Source organism: Vicugna pacos, chromosome 2 (assembly GCF_048564905.1).
Source record: "Vicugna pacos chromosome 2, VicPac4, whole genome shotgun sequence".
Taxonomy (NCBI): Eukaryota; Metazoa; Chordata; class Mammalia; order Artiodactyla; family Camelidae; genus Vicugna; species Vicugna pacos.
The window spans coordinates 67620559-67645841 of NC_132988.1; the positions used below are offsets into that span (position 1 = coordinate 67620559).

At 36.7% G+C, this 25283-nt stretch overlaps 1 protein-coding gene across 1 annotated transcript in view; it reads right to left on the reverse strand.

Moving 5' to 3' along the window:
• Window positions 1-12008: 12008 nt before the first annotated feature.
• LOC102538975 (transmembrane protease serine 11E-like) overlaps window positions 12009-25283 on the reverse strand; it is a 33810-nt gene continuing 20535 nt past the window's right edge. Inside the window, exons 5-10 of the mRNA XM_072940828.1 lie at window positions 23817-23980; window positions 20015-20053; window positions 18624-18801; window positions 17356-17615; window positions 16617-16759; window positions 12009-12444 (exon numbers count right to left, since the gene is read on the reverse strand). Coding sequence (XP_072796929.1) covers window positions 12283-12444; window positions 16617-16759; window positions 17356-17615; window positions 18624-18801; window positions 20015-20053; window positions 23817-23980 — 946 coding nt within the window. The 3' untranslated portion in view covers window positions 12009-12282. The remainder of the gene's footprint in view (window positions 12445-16616; window positions 16760-17355; window positions 17616-18623; window positions 18802-20014; window positions 20054-23816; window positions 23981-25283) is intronic.

Below are 25283 nucleotides of genomic sequence, written 5' to 3' on the forward strand. Positions count from 1 at the left end.
AATAACCCTATTATTAAGATATTATATTTGAACATGTAATAGGCCCTGCAGAGTTTCTAAGTGACCACGGGATGGTGCAGCAGGAACAGTGGTAAATGTAAAATTTGTACAAAGAAGGTTAGAATTGGAAATTGTGCATTTGCAGAGTACTTTGTATAAAATTGGGAAGGAAATGGGAAGATACAAACATTTTGGTGCTGTGCTCACTAGGAGTTAGTACCTTTTTTAATGTGAGCTATCTACTTCTCTGCCTCTAGAGGCTGGATTTTCCTTCCTTGAAGACATTTTACAGAGTCTGTGGTTGCTGGGATTCACCTTGTATCTTGTTCCCATTCTCTTGCACCAGGTAGCTACCTGATAAAATTTCACTTTATAACAGGAAAAGAAAATAGGTAACATATGTGTTTTACCAAGTAGTACATGTGTTTTAATACTAAAATATGAAAATTGATATTAGAACTTTAAAAAAAATTAGTGCTTCTTTAAAAAAAAAATCAATCTGAAAGATAATTGATGACAGCTAGGCCTTTCAAACCGTCCCCAATATACCACATTGATTTCTGCCAAATTGGCCTTTAAGGCCAGACTTATCAAAGAGTGATTCATCAGCAAATGCTTGTTTAAAATGCAGACTCTTAAGCTCCCCTGGACCACCTATATATGAGTTTAAGAATGAGGCTCAAGACGTGCTTTTGACAAGTACCTCTGATAAATTTTATAGACAAGAAGAACATTACTCTGAGAGTACTCAAATGAGGTATAATAAAAATAAGCTCTAAGATCTAAGAGTTCCTTTAAGACTTCAAAGGATTTTCGTCCTCAAAGAATGAGACCAATAGTTTTTGGCGTATATTAAAAGTAGTGAAATAAATTATTAGTACACCCTTGCACAACCAACTGCCAGAATTTTTAAAAATTCAAATAAGAGCTACAGCTTAATAATGTTGTATTAATGTTAATTTCCTGTTCTTGATCATTGTACTATGGTTATGCAAAATGTTTGCATTAGAGGAGGTGGGGTGAATTTTTTTTACAACTCTCCTATAAGTCTAAAATTAATTCAAAATGAAAGGTTTTTTCTTTAAAGCTACTAAAGTCTTTGAATAATTCCCTAGTAGACTTTATTGCAGAGATTAAAAAGTAAGGCCAGTATCTTGAACTACTGTTGCTTGTGTAATCAGAGGGTCCCGTGACCCCGCTCCTGGGGTTTGATTGATTTGCTAAAGTGGATCACAGGACTCAGGAATCTACTCACTAGATTATCAGTTTATTACGAAGATACTGAAGGATTTGAATCAACAGTGAAATGAAGAGATACATAGAGAAAAGTGTGGAGAAAAAGCATGGAGCCTCCATGCTCTCTCTGAGTGCCACTCTCCCCCAGATCTCCATGTGTTCATCATCCCTGAATCTCTCTGATCCCTGTTCTTTTGGACTTTTATGGGACCTTCATTACCTAGGAAAGATTGATTAGATCATTAGCCATTTAAGATCGATTCAACCTCCAGTCCCTCTCCCCTCCCTGGAGGTAGGTGGGGTGTGGTGTGTCTAAAAGTTTCAACCTCTATTCATGGTTGGATCCCCTGGCAACAAACCTCCATCCTTTTTGCTTTCCAAAAGTTACCTCATTAACATAAACCCAGCTGTGGCAGAAAGGGCTTGTTTTGAATAACAGGACAGCCATTTCACTTTTGACTCTGAAGCTATTTCATGAAGTGAGGACAGGAGACCAAATATTGTAACAAAAGATGCTCCTATTACTCTTCTCAGTCAGAAAATTCCGAGAGTTTTGGGAGTTGTGAGCCAGGAAGTGTGGACAAAGACCAAATACATATTTCTTATTATGAATCAAAATACCACAGATTAGGTTAAAGACAGTACATCATGAAAACATTTTCACGTTTCTTTTTTTATTTTTTAAAATATGTCTACTAGAAAATTCAAATTACGTATGTAGCTTACATTTTATTTGTTATGAATACTTTTGTTAGACAATATTCATCAGCAGATGATAATCACTTATAACATTTTGGCTTTTTTCCTTTCTATCTTTTTAGGTCTACATGTATAAAAAATGACCATGATATAAAATGAATAGCCCAGACTTGTAAGACCAGTGCCTTTATAACAAGACTGTTATATTTGTGTTTGTGAATATGTATTGGAAGGATTTGGGGCAGGACAATGCTTGATCTAATCAACAGTAATTCTAGGGTAGGAAATGGTTGGCTCTTGTACAGGAAGAGAGGCATAATTTTTAGTCTTGGGGACTAAAATGAGGAGTTGTGGGACAGTAATGTAGGTGAACTGTCTCTGGTTTAGAGAAGGCAAACTTTCATTATGGAACTTTTATTTCCCTAGCATCTTTCATGGCATCATAAATCTCTCAGGCACTGCTTTATATGTTCTTGTTCTCACTTCAATTCCAGATACAACTATGGTGAAGAGTTCCACATACACCTCAACCTCCTTCAGTCTGACATCACCTCACCTCAAGTGTTCCAGGACTTTTCTAAAAACTTCAGCATGGGATGCCTGTGGAATTCAGATGAGCGCTTACATTTGCAGAGTCTGGAAGTGCAAACAGGTAAGTCACCATAGGGCAGCTCTCAATCAATGGGGGAAAATATTCCTCCTTTAATTTCTCAAGTGGATAGTTCTGAGAAGTGGTCTATAGGGCTCTTCAGAAAACCCTGAGGGATGGGACACCATTCCCCCAAAGCTGCCAGCTCAGTAACATATCCAGCCTAGGCTTTTCCTTCTCTGTTTTTAATTCCAGTCCCCCATTCCTGGGGTTGCTTTTAGGAAACTGTCTGCGTGGAATTTGTTTCAGGCTCTGTTTTCAGGAGAACAAAAGTTAAGATCATGGAGTCAACTGGAATCACAAAAGCAGGGTGGAGTCTTGACTTCAGAGGACCTCTTCCCAGTCCATGTGCATTGTAGGCAGCCTCTAAAATGCCCCGAGTAGTGTCAGCCTCCTGAAATGCATACCCTTGTGTAATCTCCTCTCCCAAGTGTGGACTAGGCTTAGTGATTCACTTTTACAAAGCTGAATGAAGTTGAGGTGAAGGGATGTTGTTTCTAAGATTAGTTTAGGTCACTTCCAAGGATACAAAAAGACTGTAGCTTCTGTCTTGGGCACTGTCCTGGGCTGGATAGTGTCCCACAAACATTCACGTCAGACTGGAACTTAGAATGTGACCTTATCTGGAAAAAGAATCTTTGTGGATGTACTTAGTTAAGATGAGGTTATACTGGAGTAGGTGGGCCCTAATCCAATACCCGGTATCCTGATAAGAAGAAAGAAACTCAAGAAGCAAAACGCAAATACATAGGGAGAACCTCTGTGCTGACAGAGGCAGAGAATGGAATATGAGAAAACTACACAAACAAAAAAAAGGGAATACCAAGGATGGCCGGCAACCCCCAGAAGGTAGGGAGAGGCAAAGAAAAACTCCTCCCTAGAGCCTTCGAAGGCAGCGTAGCCCTGAAGGACATTTGATTTCAGACTTCCAGCCTCCAGAACTATGAGATAGAAAATTCCTTTTGTTTGAAGCCGGCAAGTTGAAGGTACTTTTTTATGGCTGCCCTAGGAAACTAATACAGAAGCTTTCTCTCATTCTGTTTCCTGCTCCCTCTGAGGAAACCAGTTGCCATATTATTATTTGCCTGAGTAAAGGCTAATGGTGACTCTGGCTAACAGCCAGCAAGGACGCAATGGCCATGTAAGTGAGCAGATCCTCCAGTCAAGCCTTGAATTGACTACAGCCCTGGTGATGCCCTGATTAAAGCTTTATGAAAGGTCCTGAGCCAGAGATACCCAACAAAGCTGCACCCAGACTTGTGACCCACAGAAACGACTAGATATTAGATGTTTGTCATTGTACGTTGCTAAGTTTTGGGGTGACTTGTTTCTCAAGCAATAGAAAACAAATGTAATGCTCTGCCATGAAAGACAAGAAGGACTCTTGGTGGCCTGATGTAAAAGAAGAGGACGTGTTTCTCTCCAGTCTCAGTGGGGAGACTAATGCTATAACTCCACCTGACAACAAAGCCATTCTCATACCTGGGGCAGGTGAGGAACACATGTGACTGTGGGTTCACACACTTAAAAAAAAATGGCCCAAAGCCAAAACATATTTGTGTAATGTCTACTAACAGAGTTACTGTTTAACCAAGTTTTCTGGTCTCAAGAATATTAAGAAAACTAATCAATTAGAATAGTACTTGAATAATGATAAACAGTGTAATTTTAAGACAAAGAGAAACAATGCCATTCATCCTAGCTGAGCATTCTGAGCCCCACTTCTTCTAGATTCCTTCTCAGAGTATCTCAGGGTTTGAAGGCACTGTTTTATTCATTTAATAAATAATAATTGAATAATTGCCATGTGTCACACACTGAAATACAACAAACAAGAGAGGAGAATTTCTTACCTCACAGAATTTATATTTTAGTGTAGAATATAGGCAATAAATATTTGTGTGTGTGTGTATGTGTGTAGTATAGGGTCAGGCAGGAATAATTGCTATAAAGAATGTAAAGTAGGGTAAAAAAATGAGTAACAGAGGCTACTGTGAGAGATAAGATCATCAAAGTAGGCCTCTCTGAGAGACTGATATTTGAGCAGAGACTTGAATGAAATGATAAGGGGGACAAATCACATGACTATCTAGGGAAATACCTTTCTAGGTGGAAAAAGCAGTAAAAGCAAAAATGCAGAAGCACGAGAATTAATGAGATGCTTGAGGGACAGCAAAGTACCCAAAGAAGTTGGAGAGTTAGAGAAAGAGCAGAAATATAAGAAGTTACAGAGGTAATGGCCTAAGGAAAAATAGTTTTCATTGAACCTTATAGGATGTGATGAGAACTCTGAATTTTATTTGCGTTTGGTGGAAAGCCATTGTAAGGTTTTAAAACACAAAAGGATGTGATCAAAGTTATATTTCAAAAGACTACCAGCAGCTGCAAGAAACTAGTTCCTTGTGAAGCAAGAAACTGTCTGTCAAGGCTGAGTGGGAGGAGGCAGGGAGTTAAGAGGTTGTTGTGTTGCCCAGGTGAGAAAAATGGCTATTTGGACTGCAGAGATAGTAACAGTGTTGACATTGGGTATAGTTTGATGGTCCAGCTGGCGGGATCTGTTGATGGATTGGTTGTGGCAGGTGGTTTGGGGCCTGAGTAATAGGTTCCTGGTGGTGCCACTAAGTAAAAAGGTAACACGCAGAGAAAAATAGGGAGTGGAAGTCAGAAAGCAAGACTTCCCTTTTAGGCATGCGCCATTGAAAAGGGCTTTTAGATGTCTTTTAGATGTAAAGGGAGCTGTTAAATAGGTCATTGTTTATATGAAACTAGAGTTCTTTGAAGAGCTTGCAGCTGGAAATGTAAATTTCGGAGGCTGAGGAAACTGGAGACCAACTCTTGTCACTAGATGCACTGACAGGTTGACTGTTCTAGTTGAAGGAGACAAGCGGCAGACCAAGTGAGGTGGCTTGACAACCATGAACAGGAGGTTGAATTGCAGACGGCAGAAGCTCACAAGGAATGAAAAGACTTCAGGAAGCTATTATGCTGTGATAAATGCTTTCATGTTTCTTTTCCCAGAATGAACTCTATTTCATGGTAATGCGAATAACTGAAAATGATTGCTGAACTACTGAAGCTAATATCTCTGGAATTACGGATTTTCAGACAATGGGAGAAGTGGCAAATGACATTCTTTTCAAAAGAGCAGAAAATTAATTTACAAACGATAGACAAGTGAGCTTCAGTTTAGGCAAAATTCTAGAGAATATTAATATATTAGGAAAGCTTTAGATGTGGGATGGGAGAGAAAGAGAGGAATCAAGAGGATGTCAAAGTTTGGATACTGGAAAAACTGGAAGAATGACATTGATGGAGATGGGGAAGACAGTGGGTATGAGATGTTTGAAAAAAGGACATGCTGTGTTTAAACTGGTATTAGACATCTGAGTGGAGATAACCAATAGGCAATTGGACATATGAGTTTGGTTTTGGGGAGAGAGGTCTGGGGTAAAGATAAAAATCTGGAGAAGTCATCATGTAGATGGCATTAAAGACTATGAGACTGAATGGGATCTTGACCAAGGAAGCGTAACAAGGTGTTAACTCTGAAGTAACCCAATACTAAGGGGTCGAGGACAAGGGTAGCTACCAGAAAATGAGACTAGCCTGTGAGTGGAGGCTGAGAGTAGTAGGACATCAGGAGTTCGTGGTACCCTGGAATACAAAGAAGGTTTATGAAGGAGGGGTGGGGGGGGAATCAACTGTGCTAAATGCTCTTGATAAGACGTAGAAGATGAGAATCCACCATTAGATTTACCAACATAGAGATTACAAATGTTCTTGCAAAGAGTAGTGTTAGTGAAATTATGAGGCCAACGTTTGATAATGTGTTTAATGGATATTGGAAGGAGAGATATGGGAGATGGTGAATATAGACTTATTTTTTCAGGACACTTTCCCTTAAAGTCTTGAAACAGTCACTGGTGGGGAACATAGGATCAAGATAATTTTTGATGTTCGCTTGTTTGTTTGCTTTAAGATGGAGGAAATAACAAAAAGAAAAGGGAGGGAGGGGAGAGTTGCTGGAGCAAATTCTTTAAGTGAGAGGAAGAGATCTAGTGTGTAGGGGAGCAAAATTTGCCACCCCAAAATATGTCTCTTTGGCATAAGGATTAATTGTGACTGATATTTTTTTAAGAAACAGAAGATTCAGGAAGTCTTTTCTGTTTATCTCCTTCTCTTCCTGCCTAAGGAATTTAAATAAAGGGGCTGTTGCTGAAAGAGCTATCACCAGAGATATCTGCAAAGAATATGAACTAGGTGTTGTGAGGAAAACTCAGCAGGGCCTGGAGATCAGAGTCCACTCTGCGTCTGATTTGTCCCTTGTGACCTAAGTAAACATTTATTTACCAAACATTTGCTTTTCCACTTCCTCGTGAATTGCCTTCCTCTCCTTTGAAGTCCCAGACCACTACCCTTAACATCTTCTTTTGTCTTTAGCTGAAGATGATATTTAAGATGACGGCTTCTACCATCTTGGCCAGTTTCTCAGTTTTCCTGGGTATCTCCCATGCTTACATGTTATTAAACTTTATTTGATTTTCTCCTGTTAATGTACCTCATGTCAATTTAATTCTTAGGTCACCCAGAAGAACCTAGAAGGGTAGAGGGAAAATTCTTCCTCCCGGACACGTTGGAGGATCGGCTTTCAATCAGAGCACCTGGGACAACAGGTAGGCTGGCTGAGTGTACAGGTGCAGCTGCTGCTAAGTGAGTAGAAGTGGTGGAGGGTTTCTACAGAATGCTTCAGTCTTCAGTGAAGGAGAGAGGAAGCAATATCATCAGTGGAGAATGGGGATGGATAAAGAGGTGCTAGGGGAATTGAGGAGAGGAGAAGATATGAAATAGACAGCTGGAGAAGGGCAGAGTGAACAGAGACACATAGTATGATGTGGGGAAACATTAAAAGTATATTGGAGGTTTGTGATCATGAATTTGACATTGGACCAGTCAACATGGTTGTGTATGACTGCATGGTATAAGAAGAGCAGATGGAGATTTGGACTTTATTAGGATTGTTATAAAAAGCAAATGTCACATAGTAGTGAAGGAAGAGAGGAGCCCGGGAGTCAAGCATATGTGCAAGGCAGTGATTATAGTGATTGACTGTGGTATTTATTTAAGCTGGATACAGCTATGCCCAAGAGGTACTGATTAATGGGTCATTGTCAACTAAGGGAGATGTTCCGACTGTGTTTAACAGGCCTCTCTCTGTATTTCACTCCCCAATATAATAAAAATTATATTAGGACAAGCAAATTATAGTGTCATGGTTACACAAATTAAGAGCAACAGATATTTATTGAGTATATCTCTATACTGAAATCCATTTCACAACTACAGTATAGAAGCTGATACAGATACCATTAAGTGTATTATGTATCAGGAAATTTATTTAGGCACAAGAATAGAGTCATCATCTAAATCATACCTTTAGTCTATGTTTGATTGGGTATCATGTGGGAAAGTGGAAAACAAGATTTTACATCAACCTGCATGAGATACTTGTAGGTAAAGTCCAGAATTATAGAAATTAAGACATAATACATTCATGAAAACATTATGCAATATTGTTCATTCTTTTCTACCCAAACTAACGTCTTCTTTTTCATTTTACATACAGTGCCATGTTTGCTTGTTTTTATTACTATCTTCCCTCTTAATTTAATAAATCTTTATTGAGCATATGCCATAAATATACTTTCTTATGAACTGTGAAGTTTATAAAAATGAGTTAGTCATGGTCCCTACCCCCACAGAGTTTACAGTGTAGTGTTGAAATCAGATCTATTCACACATGTCTTAAAATATGGGGAGAGAGTAGAGGTACAGAGAGATTTAAAAATGGTAAGAAATCATCTGAAAAGAATATGACAGTTTCTTCAAAAATCAAACATAAGCTTACTATATGACCATGAATGCACTCTAAGCCATTAATCCCAAAGAAATGAATACTTATGTTCATACAGAAAGCTAAACACAAATGTTATAGTACCTTTATTAACAGTAGCCAAAAATTATAACCAAGTCAAATGCCCTTCAGTGGATAAATGGTAAACCAACTGTGGTACAACCATACTGTGGCTGTGGAATAATACACAGCAGTAAAAAGGAATAAACTGTTGACACACACAACCTGCATCGATATCAAGGGAATCATGCTGAGTGAAGAAGCCAACCTCAAAAGTTTACATACTTTATGATTCCACTCATATACCATTCTTGGAATGACAAAATTATATAGATGGAGAATAGATTAATGGTTGCCAGGGGTTAGAGACTGGGGATGCTGCTAAGGAGGGAGCCAGGTGTTTGGATCATATGAGGAATCCTTATGATCAAACTATTCTGCATCTTGACTGTGGTGGTGGCACACAAATCCATATGTGAGACACATGGAACATACACACACATCCACATGCATAATTATATGTTTTAAAAACTGATAAAATCTCAAAAGGTTGATAGATTGCCTCATTGTCAACTTCCTGGTTGTGATATTGTACTATAGCTAAACAAGATGTTGCCATTTCCAGAAACTGGATAAAGGATACACAGGATCTCTCTGTATTATATTTTACAACTCTACATGAGTCTATGATTATCTGAAAATAAAAAAGTTGTTTTTAAGTGGGTAAGGAATTTCAGAAAAGAGGATGTTATGGCCACTTGAGGGAGTTAAGGAAAGCTTCACAGAGGAGGCATCATTTGAACTAGACTGTAGATCTTGATATGATCCAGGCACTCCATGGTTAATAAGGTTTATCATTTTTGAAAGTTGAAATGAAAAATTAGAATAACAGTCGGAGAGCAACTTGACAGAATGTTTTAGAGTGATCCCGATAAAACTTCTTTTGCAGAATCAGAATTAAAGAAGAAACAAGCCCATTCTATTGCTCTAATTATGTTTCAAAAATAATTATTTAACCTATTATAGTCAAAATAGTCAAGTAGCAATCATATAAAACAAGACTGTAGTTTTATTACAGTAACAGTTATAATAGCACCATTTCTTGAACACCTACTATGTTCCAAGAACTTTGCTAGAGAAGCACTTTCAAATATTATCTCATTCTAATTCACACTACAGTCATTTGAGGTAAATATTATTATCCTTATTTTATGAATGAATATACTGAGACTTAAGAGTGTTTATGTAACTGGCTTAAATCACATATTTAGTGTAAAATCTGGGATTATTTCTTAAAAATCAGTGTGTAAAAATAATAAAGCTGTATTTTCTAAATAATACAAAAGTAAAAAGGTAGTTCAACAACATTTATTGAAAGACTATTATGCACAAGGCACTTCACTAGGTGCTGTAGGAAGAGAGACAAAAGACGTAGCTGAGGAACTGCCTGCTTTCTTCCACAATAAATAAGTATTATTTCAGCCATGACTTCTTAAACTTTTCCAATGAAGTGGTTAAAACAGACAAGTCCAAGAATGCTGAAACTTTTATATGTTATCTCTCAAAAGAAGCTGTCATTTAAAAAATCCAGTACTGTATTATCTATTTCTCTGTGCACATAAAGTTTCAGCTATTGCTCACATATTCACTATGGCTTTAACTCTACTTCTCAAATCTTTCATTAAAAAAAATATATATATCTCCCTGAGAAATATGATGCCATTGTGAAATTAAACATCTAAAATTTGTCCTTAATTTAAATCTCTTCAAATGTATTTGCAGAAGAAATTACTCACATCACATGGCTATAAATTTTATTTTAGTTTGGAAACTCACCTCTAGATACCTGAAAAATACTATTCATAATGCCAGTTTACCTGGATTCATTTTTAAACGCCTTTGCAAAGATGAACTGTATTCTTTCTGTTTTACAAGACCCTAACATAGAATGTCTACTGCAGTTTTCATTATTACTTGATGGTCCTGACGTCTTTCTTCCCTGTATCTACCTATAGCTGTGGGTGCCATCTAGAGTCCCAACTGCAAAACATACTCCAAGGGGAATCAGTTTTTAACAGAACACTGAGAGTAATGTGGTTTGAAATGTACTTGTCTTTGTTTAAAATTCATCATTTTCCTCAATTTTTAAAAAGTATTTCATTAAATAGAATAAAAACAGCTTATGCAACATGTTTAACACTGTCGATTCTTGTCAGATTTCATACCTTATTTTAGCCAAGTGCCTAAAATTTGATCAGTTCATATGCCAATGTTATTTGGGCTAATAAATGCCAGATTTTTCCTACTAATGTTACTTTCAAAGTGGTTATGGTACAATACAGAATTTGTATGAGTAGCTGTATACGCTGAGGAAAGGGTAATGGAAAGATTGAGTGAAATCTCACCATTAACATGTACGTGTGCCATGGCACCAGTGCTTACTTCATAATGGCCCAGGTCACTTGAATGTTGTGTCTCTAACAGCTCAGTAGTGGTTTACCAAAGCCAAAATTATGAAGATGGTTGATATTATGCTTTCTCTTCAGTTTTCTGTCCAGGCAATGAGCAACTCGGTGCCATGCTAGATGTAACAGGGAGGCAGTTTCCAGGATGAATTCCCTCTGATATCTTTCCATCTAAGCCCAGAGGAGTCTAAGAGGCCCATGGTCCAAGTGTGGAGTGCAAATGCGGTAGGGGGAGGAACCTGCAATCATCTCAAAATAGAGGTCCGACCTCCAGCTTTATTTGCACAGCTGCAATTACACACTAACACCTGGACCTTATTCCCCTTCAAGGCTTTGCAGTTTGGGAAAGCTTTAAATATAAATACACAAGCAATTAGTCATAATCCTATTTCATCCATTAGTTTGCACTGAATCTCTCTTCATTCCCTCCTATTCAACTGTACAAAAATCTCACCATATAAGGTATGCTGGTTGATCTTAAGTGAATTTTCATTCTAGTGAATTTTCAAATTTTAAAAGAATTTGCAATAAATTGATTATTGACATTTCCCCATCTTTCCCTTCTTCATCAATTATCATAATGTCAAGTAAAAGGATGATTTATTATTATGATTATTTATTCTTCTTATTATTAAATATTGATATTCTTAGTAGTGCAATGTTAAATAATTATTATTTGCTAGAACTTAGAATAAGCCCATTATATAGAGTTTGTATACTTAGCGTTGGCCACAAGAAAGCAGAGTCTTCCCCACATTTATCTCTGTAGTTGTTTGCTGGAAATGAAAATAAAGCTGTATCTTGGTTTCTCTTTAGTTCCTTAACTTAGTTCCCATTCTTTTTCCATCAAGAAGTATTTGGTATTCTGTTGTCTGTTTGCTTGACCTTTCGTAATGATTATGATCATTTTCCTCATTCCATAAAGAAAAAGAAACTAATGCTTTTCTACACATGAAAAATGTAGTTCTTTCCTTTTCATATTTCCTTTCAGTCTCTGTCCTACACCTTGAAAGTGGAAATTTACTGATATGAGAGAAGCTGAGGAAATGAAGGAAGGGATCACTTCAAATTGTGTACGTGCATGAGAAATTGATGTTAACAAGCTAAAATCGGATGACAGTAAACTTCTAGAGAACAAGTGAATGCAAGTTGGGATGGAATCCATCTGGCAGAAGTTAGGAAGGAAATATATGCACATACAAGCAGACAGTTTAGTTCGATCAGACAAATGTAGGTGATCTGCAAGGCTTCTTCTGCAATTCTGTATCTTTAAGAATGGCCTGTATATAAAAATGTGTTCTACTCTACTGGGTTTTTCTCTCCTAGACGCCGGTTTTGGAAGCGATCCAGCCCCGGAAAGCAGTCACTCTAGTATAAACGCTGGGCTTATTGGGTGCCCCGCAACCATCGCCCCAGCTCACTATTCCAGCGAGGTACCAGGTATCTCTAGCATCTGGAGTAACCAGTGGTCCTCCGGAATCACCCTAAAGGAAAAGGGAGAACGTAGTCATTAATAATTTAGTTCGTTACAGAGAAATCTACTACTTTTCTAATTTGAGTTTAATGAAAAGGGCGATTTTCAAAAGTCCTCTATGTGCTCCTCTCTACCTATGCCAGTGACTCACGGTAAGGAGGAGCTCCCCTACCTGGAGAACTGGCTTAGACTCAGGGTTCAGAACACTGAGATTAAAGGCTCCATCTCTTTGCAGAATGGTACTTATCTGATACATCCGTCAAAACAACTGTCCGTTTTCTTTATGAGTGTGACACAGTTCCCAAAAGAAAGGTGAAGGGTTTATTACCGATGAAAAGCATGGACATTAAAGTCAGACACCTGGGTTTAAATCTCAAGTCTGGCCCTTCCAAGCTAAGACCTTTAATTTACTTCTTTGTAATGCTTCTAATAATACCTACCTCCAAGGACAATTTTGAAGATTACGGAAGACAGTGTATGTAATGTGCTTAGCATGGAGCCTGGCACAAAACAGAACTTAGTAAATATGTATATAAAATCACAAATTCCACACAATTGTTTATGTCTTGCAAACTCCAGAGGACTGTTTCTTTATACAAGTCATAAAAACAAGGTACTGGATGATCTTTCTGAAAAATCCTGGAGTCTCTATTCACTGACCACCCGTCAACACCCCATGAAGCTCTTGATTAATTGATATATTACCTCATTAACTCATGTAATTCCGGCAACCAAACATGGAGGTAGGGCTCATTTTCTCCAATTTAGCCACAGGAAAACTGAAACTAGTGGAAATTAAGCAATTTGCCTGATGTCACATGCTATTCGGTGGCAGAATGGATCCAGAGTGATCTAATTCAGAAGCAAATGCTTTCTTCCCCTACATGATACTAACTTCCTTGTGAATTTTCTTTTGTCCACATAAAAATATTAACTAATTCTAATACTAACTTAATTTTAAATACTGTGTTTGTAGTTTTTAAATCAGTTTACTGATAAGTACTTACATACACTCTCATATGTGGTGGGAGACGTAAAAAAGTATAAACACATGTGCCCTTCCCTCAAGGAGTGTACAATCTGCTTATAGGCGTAAGATGTACCATAAGAAGCTATTTGAAAATAAACCAGTTTGATCATTGCAACCCAGGCCTCTGTGAAGACAGAGCAGATTAGGGAAAAAGAAATAGAAGATGCCAGAGACAGCAAAGCTTAAATCTGTTTAAGAGACAAGAGCAAATGAGTCTGAGAATAAAGTAATTAGAGAAAAAAAGATAGCAGTGTGTCTAACAGCCTTACAAGCTGGAAAATAAGGTGACATCTAGCAAGTATCAAATAGAGAAAGATGTAATCTGCTCTGCTAACACTAGTTAGCTCACACTCGAGGAAAAAGGAAAAGGGGAGTATGGACGTTGCGATGACTTACACGTGTTTTGTTTTAGTAAAGGACAGAATAATGGGAGTAGAATTACAATCTTCAGGAAAAAAAAGGAAAAGGTCTCAGCTCCACTACTGCACAGGCAGAAGCCTTTGAGGCTTTATTTTAAGAAAATGTTAAAAGAATCCCTGTGCCTGGGAACCTTCTCCCTGCCCAGAGAGACACACCCCAGACTTGCTTAATTCTTGGGTCCTGGCAGGTTACACTTCCTCCTCTACTGAAGCTACATTCCCATGGGCATTGTCTAAGCCTCTGCAAGCTGGTATTTCTACTCTGTTGTTTCTGTGCATTTTTAACTTCCTCTAAGTCAGCCACCAGTCACCCCGGGCATTCTGCCTACCTGCACTGTCCACGTTGCTTTTCAAGGTCCAGTTAATTGTGTTGTTAATTCTCTGCTTACAAAATTGCACAGCCTTTGAGGGGGGCTTTTGGTCTGTATCTAACCCTATTTTTCTCATAAATCCAGTTATTTTTAGCGAGCGGTTTAGTGAGAAACAGAACAAGAAGTTTATTCAAGAATATATATATACCACAACAGAAACTTTTAAAACGAGAAAAAGAAAGTCAAACCGGGAAGCAATTAAGGTGATCAAAATATGAAGTAATGATGGACTAGATGAGGATGTTAACAGAAAGAATGGAGACAAAGAGATAAATTTGGAAGAAATGGTAAAGGGGAAAAATATTCTATAACTTACTTGATTACACGTGAAGGAGATTTAAGAGTAAAAGAAGATTCCAAGCATAATAAGATCCAACAACACAAATGAGAAAGTTGAAAATGAAAAAACAGGTAACAGTTCATGATGCCTGTTGAGTTTAAGATGGCACATACACACATTTTAGTCTTATACTAACAATTTAAAATATATAAATGGAAATGGTTTTGAAGTGGGTGGAAATGTGAGACTGAATTTGGGCAAGAGGTTGATTTTGGAAATATAGGTTTGGAAGTCACTAAAGTGACATCTGATTTAAAGAAAAGAAAAGATAATTTCTTTGAGTGAGTATATAGACAGCAGAAAAAAAAAATGAAAAAATTCCTTAGGAATAGCCAAACTTAGAGAGAGGGAGAGAAAGAGAAACCATAATAAGTAACCAGAAAAGAGTGATTGAAGAAGGAGGGAGATTAGGAAGTCAGCATATTTCAGGATCATAGAACCCAAAGAAAGATCATATTTTAGGAGGAGGTAGCCACATGTACCATCATGTTTGAAAAAAATGAAAAAATAAGAAGTTTCAGCAAAGAAATACCATATATAAAGGATCAAATGAAAGTCTCAGAACTGAAAGATATAATAATCAAAAGAAAACTTCGCTATATGTGCTTAGAGAAGAATGAAGATGACAGAAGGAAAAAAAATCAGTAAACTTAAAGATAGAATGATAGAAATTTCTCAGTTTGAACAACAGAGGAAAAGCAGAACAGAAAAGAAAAAATGAACAAGAACTCAGGGACCTCTGAGAGTATAGCAAAAGAGGTAACATTCCTATCATTAGAGTCCCAGAAAGAGACAAAAACGTATAGGGCTGAAAAAGTATTCAAAGAAAAAAATGGCTGAAAATCTCCCAAATTTATCAAAGGACGTAAACCTGCAGATTGAAAAGCTGAGCAAACTCTAAACAGGATAGCCCAGAGAAAGCCATGCTAAGATACATAATCAAACTTCTGAAAACTAAAGACAGAGAAAAATTCTTGAACACAGGGAGAAATGACACCTCACCTATAAAGGGAAAACAATTCTAACAGGGGAATCCTCATCAGCAATCCCAGAGGGCATGATTTAAGTGCTGAAAAAAAAGAACTGTCAATCTTAAATTCTGTATCTGGCAAAAATCACACTTTAGAATTGCATAAGAAATAAAAAATTTTGAAAATGAAGAAAAAAAAGATCTAAGGAAATTTTTCACCAGCAGATCTACATCAAGAGAATGGCTAAAGGAAGTTTCTGAAACAGAAAAGAAATGATAAAGGAAGAACCTTAGAAAACCAGAAGGAAAGAAAGAACAGACCTCCCTTCTCCTCTTGAGTTTTCTAAGTTATGTTTGGCACTTGAATCAAAAACATTGTCTGCTGTGGCTCTCAATATATAAAGGAGAACTATTTAGTCTTTGTATTTATTAATATTCAATATTATAATGAGGAAGGGTAAAGAGCCTTAAGGGGAGGTAAGTTTTCTATTCTAAACTCCACTCAAACTAGTAAAATTCCAACACCAGTAGACTGTTGATAAGTTATGTGTATTTAGCTAAGAGGAACCACACAATTTTTCTACAGAGAGAATCTTTTGTAGGTCAAAAATACAAATAGCTAAATCAAAATGGAATTCTTGAAAAAAAAGGTTACTGTATGGTTCTGTTTACATGACACTCTCAAAATTACAAAAGTATAGAGATGAAGAACATATTAGTGATTCTCAGGTGTTAGTGATGGTGAAGTGGTGGGTGAGGAGAGTGAATGTTATTATAAAGGGAAACCTCTGTGCTGATAGAAGAGTTCTCAACTGCAGTGATGATTACACAAATCTGCACATGTGTTAAAAAAAAAAAAACCCAAAACCTAGAAGCACACATTGTACCAAGGTTCATTTCCTAGCCTTTACATTGTGCTATAGTTATGTGAGATATAACCATTGGGAAAAACTGATTGAAAGGCCTCTCTATACTATCTTTGCAACTTCCTGTAAAGCTATAATTATTTTAAAGTAAAAGGTGAACAAAAAGTTATGCAGCAAACCACTTACGAGGCATGCATCTCTATTTCCCTTCAAGGAGCCAGCACATAACATTCTAGGAGTTATGGTATTATTGTAAATTTGCGGTTGGTTACAGGTTTCAGTGTCAATAAAATCCACTTGTACTTGCTGAAGACAATTTTGACTGATATCTAAAGGGGAAAAAATAGACTTTATATTAATAGATATACATATATTCTGTAAACCTGAAGAAAATCTTTTATAACTACTGGATAAGATGGTGGCACAGAATCTTAGGATATGTATTTTGTCAGATACAGTAATATTTGTGAAAATTTTTTTCTATTTTAAATGAAAAGTTAGGTGCCTAGGAAAGGACCTCAAGTTGTTAAAGTAATTTTTATTCCATTGTTGGGCTTAGAAGGTAATTTCAGTAGGTGAGAATGGTGGCTTTATGAATCTCTGATCCTCACAATTGGGTATGTGTGTTAATGATCCCTAATCTCTGATGTAGTTAATTCCCTAATACAAATTTCAGACATATTAACTCTTTCAAACACCTTACCAAGCACCATGACTATAGTAGTAGTGATGAACTTGGTAGTAACCTAAGGCATGAAGGAATTTACGTGTCTTCTAAATGACTTGGTTCACAAGTAGAGCCTGGCTTGGCCCACGTCCACATGACCAACCATCAACATATTTCGGCATAATGACATTCCATTCTTTAAATGCATTAGAATACCGAATTAGATAACTATGACTTGACTTTCTCCCAGATGCTCACTTTCATTTCGCAGTGCTCCAAATCCTGTCACGAACATCACATTATCAGGGTGGAATTCATAGGATGCATCAGGGAGACAAATTCTGTGTACAGCATTTGTGTAAGGAACGGGGCTAGAAAGCTCTGCAACCGAAATATCATAGTCGTGTGACGGGTATTTGTAATTTTCGTGGACAATTATCCTCCGGAGGCCTCGTTCTATTTTCGGAGGCATTAAGGTTACTCCAAAGGAAGCAGTCCATCTGGCTGGGTCCTTATACCTGAGGAGAATGTATAAGGAACAAATTTCACTTTGTACATGTTATCAGTATAACCATTTATATTAAATAATTCAGTGGACAGGTGTCAATATAAGTTTTATTTTTTAAATTATAGTTTCTATATATAGAAACAAATTCCAAGCTAAGGTTTGGAGGACAGATCTTGTGGAAATACCATAGTGGCATGTTTCTCAGGCTATGCATGCCTCTCTGCATGCTGAGTCACCCACTCTAGATCCTAGGGATGTTTGACATTGCTGGGCATCAGTGTCTCCAAGGGGCATTTGGAGAGCATATCCTGGACAGAATGAGAGAACAGAATATCTTACTCTATGTGCACCATGTTGCCTATCTATGAACATACACAATTCTCTAAAAATCAAAAATGCTGGAGGCAAGGGTATAGCTCAGTGTCAGGGGACATGCTTAGCATGCACAAGGTCCTGGGTTCAATCCCTAGTACCTTCATTTAAAAAAAAAATCAAAAATGGTGCACAATAATTTAACAAAGCATTACTTATCCTATATACTGTAGACATTTTGCACTGGATTGGAAGATTGAATTGAAATTCCTTGAAATATAACTAGTCAACTTATTCAGTTGCATAATTTTTTTCATATTTAAGTTTTTTCTTACCATGTGGAATTTCCCCATTGGTGTCAAACCTATAATCTACCTGGCCTCCATTGCTGATAGATATGCAGCAGAGATATACAGCTCTTCTCTTTGACACCAAGCTCCAAATCCAAAGATGACTTTAAAATTCCTTCTTCTTTTGACCAACTGTTGTGTGGTTGTCAATGGATAATTTATCTACATGTTCTTTGATGTCACTTCCATTGCCAGACTGTAAAACCTCTTACTAAGGTTTATGAGTTCCCCGCTCTCTTTGTGATGTATGTATTATCTTTAATTTATATTGAACTCGTCTCTCATGAGGTATTTCCTTCCTGCCAAGCCCACAATCCTTTGCTGACCCTCAGTCATTCTCATGGATCAGGAGTTACCTTCTAAAGCAGTGGGCAGCACTCACAAGCCATGTGCCATTAATTAAAGTTGCTCCACAGCGATGTCTCCCATCCCATCGCAGACTAGCCTGCCATGGCCATTCATCCTCTTGTGCCTCTGTCCCACCAACAACCATGACCCTATATTTTGCAGTTTTGTTCCTTCGTGTCCCACAGCCTGCCAAAGAGAGATGTTGCATTAGTTAGCAGTCGCTTTTAAGTATCAAATTGTGTCATTATGTCTCAAATTTCTTATACTTTGTATTCCAGTAGTATCAAACATTTTTTCCTACTCTTACCTTTCCTTAAATTGTAGTGTTTCATATTTAACTCCTATTCATTTTGTAAGAGTTAAATCAGTCATTACTTCCTCTAGAATGCCTTCTCTAATAATTCCCCTGCCTCCAAACTGGACTAGTTACAACTTTCTTGATTCTTACAGAATAATAATAAAAATAGTAATACTCTTTCTTTCTATGTGTGTGTATATACATATGTACATATATCTCCATTTATATATTTCTACTGATATATATTAGTAATATATTATATATATGCTTATGATACTAACATATTAGTACTAGAATATACACACATATATATTATATTCTTGTTGCCTAACACAGCACTGGCACATAGCAGGTTTCCAATAAATAATGGTGGCAAAAATATATGCTGTTTGGGTAATGAGATCATCCTTTGGTTTTATGTTTAGTTAGGTTTGTGAACTAACCAACATTCTGAGCTGGTGAGTAGCACATTTCCTTCCAACTTTCAAGATAAATGTATTGTGCGCTAATTCTGTTGACTATGAAATGTATTCTCTAAATCAGGGTAGGGTACTATGCTATAGAGGAAGGGAAACACTAGGCCTAGAGTCGGCACTTTTAAAATATGGGTGAAGGTATTATCTGGACCTTCAGTAATTTCATCACTATATACCCCAATCTCATAATTGTCTGCAATTTTTATAATATGGAATTAATATTATCAAGATTTTATTTAGTGTACAGTAACACTGCTTCTCTCTCTAGCTGAAAAAATATCAACATACAGACCGCTTTTATATAATCTTTAGAAAACTTTCATGAGGGTATATTGTAGATATCTGCAATCAAAACAGTAAGAATTTTTTTGCCTTTTCTTGAAAAACTGCACAACTCACTTCCACTACACATCTGCCACTGGCTCCACACATCTGTTCCAAAGCCCTCCCAATTTTTATCCTTTTGCAATAAAATGTGCCTCAAATATAAGATAAAACACCATAGATGTGTACAGATCAAACTTTATTCTGACCCTATAATACCAACAAAGTAAGCCTAAATAATCTAGAGTTAACTTTTTACATTCAGGTAATGCAACTTTAATAAATAATGTATTAAACTTACAATTGCTCAGAAAGTCGTCTGTTTCTGTCTTGTTGATTTCTGAAACACAGAAATGGTGAATAGAACAGGGTCAGCATATCAGAATTACATAATGCCTCTGAATACTTCAACAACTAAAGGTTGCTCAATTCCATTATAAGATAATAGCTCTAGATTGTTTAAAAAACAAACAAACAAACAAGGAACACAGGTAGTTTATCATAGACTTAGTATGTTCACTGCCTTGAGGAGAAGGGAGGTTTGAACAATGTTTCCTAAACTTAAGTGTGACTGAAAGTCACCTAGAGAGTGTCGTTGCTGTAAACGCCTGCTCCTCCCCGGTAATTCCAATTTGGCAGCTCTGTGCTGAGAGGCAGGAACCTGAGCGTTACAGCAGGTGCAGATGTTCCACAGCCTCTCTGCGGGCAGTGCCATTCTATAGTGCTGATCCCCCAAATACAGTGATATTTTTATTGACCATTATTTCAGATTTTTTTTTTACTAAACTCATAGACATAGTTCCATTTGTATAACATATCTAAGTGGTGTGCCCCTAAATTAGTCCTCACTCCTATGTTATTAAAAACAGTGTTATGGAGGGGAGCGATAAATTAGAAATTTGGGATTAAAAGATAACACACTATTATATATAAAACAGATGAACAACAAGGACCTACTGTTTAGCATAGGGGACTATATTCAATATCTTGTAATAGTCTATAATGAAAAATAATCTGAGAAAGAATAGATGTAGATATAAGTATAACTGAATGACTTTGCTATTTAACTGACGTGTAAATCAACTATGCTTTGATTTAAAAAATAAAAATAAATAAATAGATATATATACAAAAAGAAAACAAAGAAAGGAGAGAAAAATTTAAAAATTAAAACAATGTTATCCTTTTACAGGTCTTCTTTCTGCTCAAGTTTTATTTAGCAAGACAATTTGCCCTCAAATTGCGATTCAGTTTGCCCTGAAATTGACTAGCCAATGACTCCTTAGATTGTTGATTTCTCAACAGTTAGGCCCTAATCCTATCCAGATACTAAACCAACAGTTACATCAAACTCTAAGCACTCAAATTTCATGACTCAGTAGATTTCCAATGACCAAACCTATTTCCTTTGAACGTGGCAAGATGGGAGTTCTAACTGCAAAAAAAATAATGTTAATTTTTCTTATAGTATTTAATAGTACTGATTTACAAAAAAAAAAATCTGTATTCTAGAGAGGCTTCCTTCTGACTTTCTCCATTATGGCTATATTTGAGGAAAATGACAAAAATAAGGAAGAAGTGACCATTTATTCTCAGTAAATATTTAAAAACACCACCACTAATCTCCTTTTTCAATAATGTGTTCTCTATCTCAAGCTTTCCCTAGAGAAAATGCTGGCTTTTCATGTTGCTACTGGTAAAAAAAAAAAAAGTAATAAAGGACCCCAAGTAGAGTCACTTGTTCTAAGCCCCACATCAGCAATTAAGACTTAATATGTAGCCTAATTGTGGTTTCCATCTATCCCAAGAATGTAACCGCTCATCAGTCTATCTGGCATTACCTGGTCAGCACTAGTGAAGTAATCTGCCTGATAGATTTGCAAATCTACTTGCAAAAGAAGGTGCCCTTGCCTGAAACAATCTACTCTGCTAGAAAGCCTCCTTGCCCAACCTCCTTCTGTCTATAAATGTCTTCCATTTTGTACAGCAACTCAGAGCTCCTATCTATCTGCTAAGGTGTGGTGCTGCCTGATTCATGACTCATTAAATAAAGCCAATTAGATCTTTAAATTTATTCGGTTGAATTTTGGCATTTTACAATACTACTGACAGGACTGACTTCACGGATGTGTGACTTGTGTGTCTGCACTGGGTCCTGCACTCATGAACTTACACTGGGTTTAATGCTCACTGTCTTGAAATTCTTAATAATTGTTGTCTCATAACTTGTGCTTGGAAATGAAGTCTGATAGGATAATAGAGCATGGCATGAGCAGAGGAATACACAATGTGTCCATGGGTTCTTGCCACGCCATTTGCTTATACCATTCACAATACCCTGTGAACTAAGAATTCCAGCGGACCCACAATGTTCAGCAAACTCAAAGTGAGTACAAAATGAGTATGTGATGCCTACCATTAAGTAAGTAGAGGACACTGGCAGTTTTTGTTTGAAACAGAGCTTGCTTTGAATGCCAAAGAAGGCGTTGGCATTCTAATTAACATAAATGACCAAGGGACCCTAGCACATTCTTTCTTGCTCCTGTTACTTCTTTGCATTAGCCAGTAGCTTCTGCTGAAAATAATGACATAGAGGGAACTTTTGGTCCTTTGTCAAATAAACAGAAGGTAGAGAGCATTGGTAAAATGTGCCAGTATCAACAAGAAAAGTTTTTTAAAAAGTGTGATCTAGACTTGTGTAGTGTTTCCATTGATCTGGTAACCAAAATACATGTATGTATGAGCTGTGAAATACAGCTGTATATTTTTATTATTCCAAATAAAAGTTAAACACTTTTATATTTACATTTGAAATTGATATATCACAATATAAAGGTGAACAGCGAAGCTCATGCTAGTAATTTTAATTTTTTTCACTTAGAATAGCATTCATTAACAAATAAAAATACCATCACAAGTCGAAAAAGACTGTGAAAGAAGAAAAAGTTTTATATTTTAGTACCTTTAACAGCACATTTTTATTGCTTTTCAGAGTCCAGCACTTTAATTTTGCACTGGGATCCACAAATTATGTAGATAGCCCTGACTAATGAGCCTCTTTTTCTAAGTAAGTAGAGGGGCTGACCACCAGGTTAGGCCTCTAATTTGGTTTACCAGCTTTTATACTACTACTTTGTATTCATTCTACTTGACCCCTATCCTGTAGCTTCTAGTGCTGACATTTCAAATATTGTATTCCCTAGCCACATGTGCCCAGTGAGCTCTTGAAATGTGGCTAAATTGGAATGTGCTATAAATATAAAATATACACTTGATTTCAAAGCCTTAGTACAAAAAATACTCACGAATAATATTTACATGGACTACTTGTTGGAATAGTACTAATTTGGATATATTGGGTTAAATGTGTAAGTATTTAAATGTATTTCACATGTTTATTTTTACTTTTTTTAATGTGGCTACAAGAAAATTTAAGATAGCACATGTAGCAGGCATAGTATTTCTACAGACTAGCTTGTTTTTATTTCCACTAAGGATCGCCTATGTTCCTTACTTTCTAGTCATGAAGATCTAACACTGCTTATTTTGTCCCCCTGCCCTGACAAAAAAAACAAGTACACCAACCACACAAAATTATCAGACTTTACAAATTAGTTGTAAAACATACCAAAAATAAGTTATATCAAAAAATAAATTATAAACTTTTCATTGGTAACCTGGAAGCAGGCAACAAGGTATATTAATGACATTTGAAAGCAAATATGTGGCTGGCATGAACCTTTCAACACATCATACTCACAGGACATAAAATGTCAGCAACAAGAAAAAGAAGGATAAATATACAAAGAAGCTTTCTCCCATTTATCACTGGATTCTATAGCTAAAGTGAAAAACCCAACGTAGACAAAGAACCCAGGCTCAGGAGTTACTGATAGACTTGCATGGGTGGCATAAGTTTAGGGTGGTATTAAAAATTTTTAAACTTCCTTTGGACCAACTTAGTCACAAAGAAATGTTCTGCTGGAGGCAAGACTCCATAATAAAAGACATCCAAAGCACAATTTTTTAAAATCAATGCCCAAACTTTTCCTGGAGCTATTGTATGTAAGAGAATTGAACTAAATAAGAGGAAATAAACTTACTTTTAAGTACAAATAACTCAAGATTTAAGTTAGGGGATCCTACAGCATCTTGCAGCTTTTCATGTAGAACATGCTGGATAATTATATTTGTGGTTTCAGGATCCTCAGTAGAGCGAAATCTAAAAATCAGCAGTATATGAGCCAACACTCTATGTTCCCTGTGACTGTGGGCCGAAAAATAAATAAAGAAATAAAAATGTGGTTTTAAAAGGTATAATTCATAATGAGATTTATGGTAATATCACACTGCATTATTTTTATCATTCATTTGAAACACATTCACACAAAAACAAATCCATAAATGCAATTTTAAAACTTCCAGTTTGTTTTCTTCTATATTCCTATTGTTTACCACATATAGAACTCCCATCTTAGCCTCTCTGATAGCTAATATGCTTATGGTCTCCCTAACCACCAAAGGATCTAGTTAAGTACATGGATTACTAATGTAAAAAGGCAATTCTCTTGTCAATCACACAGAATTATAAAGTACAATATATAGTCAGTATAAAGTCAGCTCTGGCTTTGGCTTTCAGGCTTAATCCTCAGGGGTATAAATCCAGTGATTTCTCCTAAGCAAACTTCAGGTCGCCTAAACAACTCCTAACCCTAACAATATTAGAAAGCTTAGTCAAATTGTCTTGACTTCATGTGATTGTATTTTCAAGATAGAGCATTAATTAGCCTTAGCATTATTTAGATGAATTACTACTTTGAAATCATCTTTGATTACTCTTTCTCATTCTCTGTCGGCTACTCTACCTTTCCTATTCACATACAGTCAGTTCCCTTTTAGTCTGGGTGCAATTGGCAGCCTCTGGGCTAAGCCCTGAGGTAGGTGAGTCCGAGGCATTGGCCCATTAAGAGCCACCTCCTCAACAGCTACAATCTTGTGGGTCTCAGAACTTGAATTCCATTGGTTTTCAAAGTTAGATGTTTTAGAGGCTCATCTCTCAAGTGCAGGTGGTAGAAGTTGTGGTGCCTCCTCATGGGTTTCAAACTCTTTGCCCATTGGAGAGAACCCTGGGGTTTGAGGTTTTTTTCCTGGTGTGCTGGGGTGAGGCTTATGGCAAGACTGGATCCCAGTTTCTCCAACCCTCTTCAATGTGGTTTTCTTTTTCATCTGCCCAATGTGTAGTAGTTGCTCAACCAGACTTTACTTTTTTTTTTTTTAGGAAATTATCTCTTATGTATCTTTGGAAGGCAGTTTTGTTTATAAGTTTGATTATCTATCCTCTCTGATACAGCATTTCTACTTTTAGAAATTTAATCTTTAAATACACTCTTGTGTGTGCAGGGAGATACGTACTTACATGTTCATCATAACCTTGTTTTTAAATCAGAAAAATATGTAGCAACCCAAGTGTCCATCAAAAGAGCTTTGGCTAAATCAACCCTGACATATTCTGAGAGTGAAACCCTGATATACACTATACAACCAGCTAAAGAATGAAATAGATCTATATG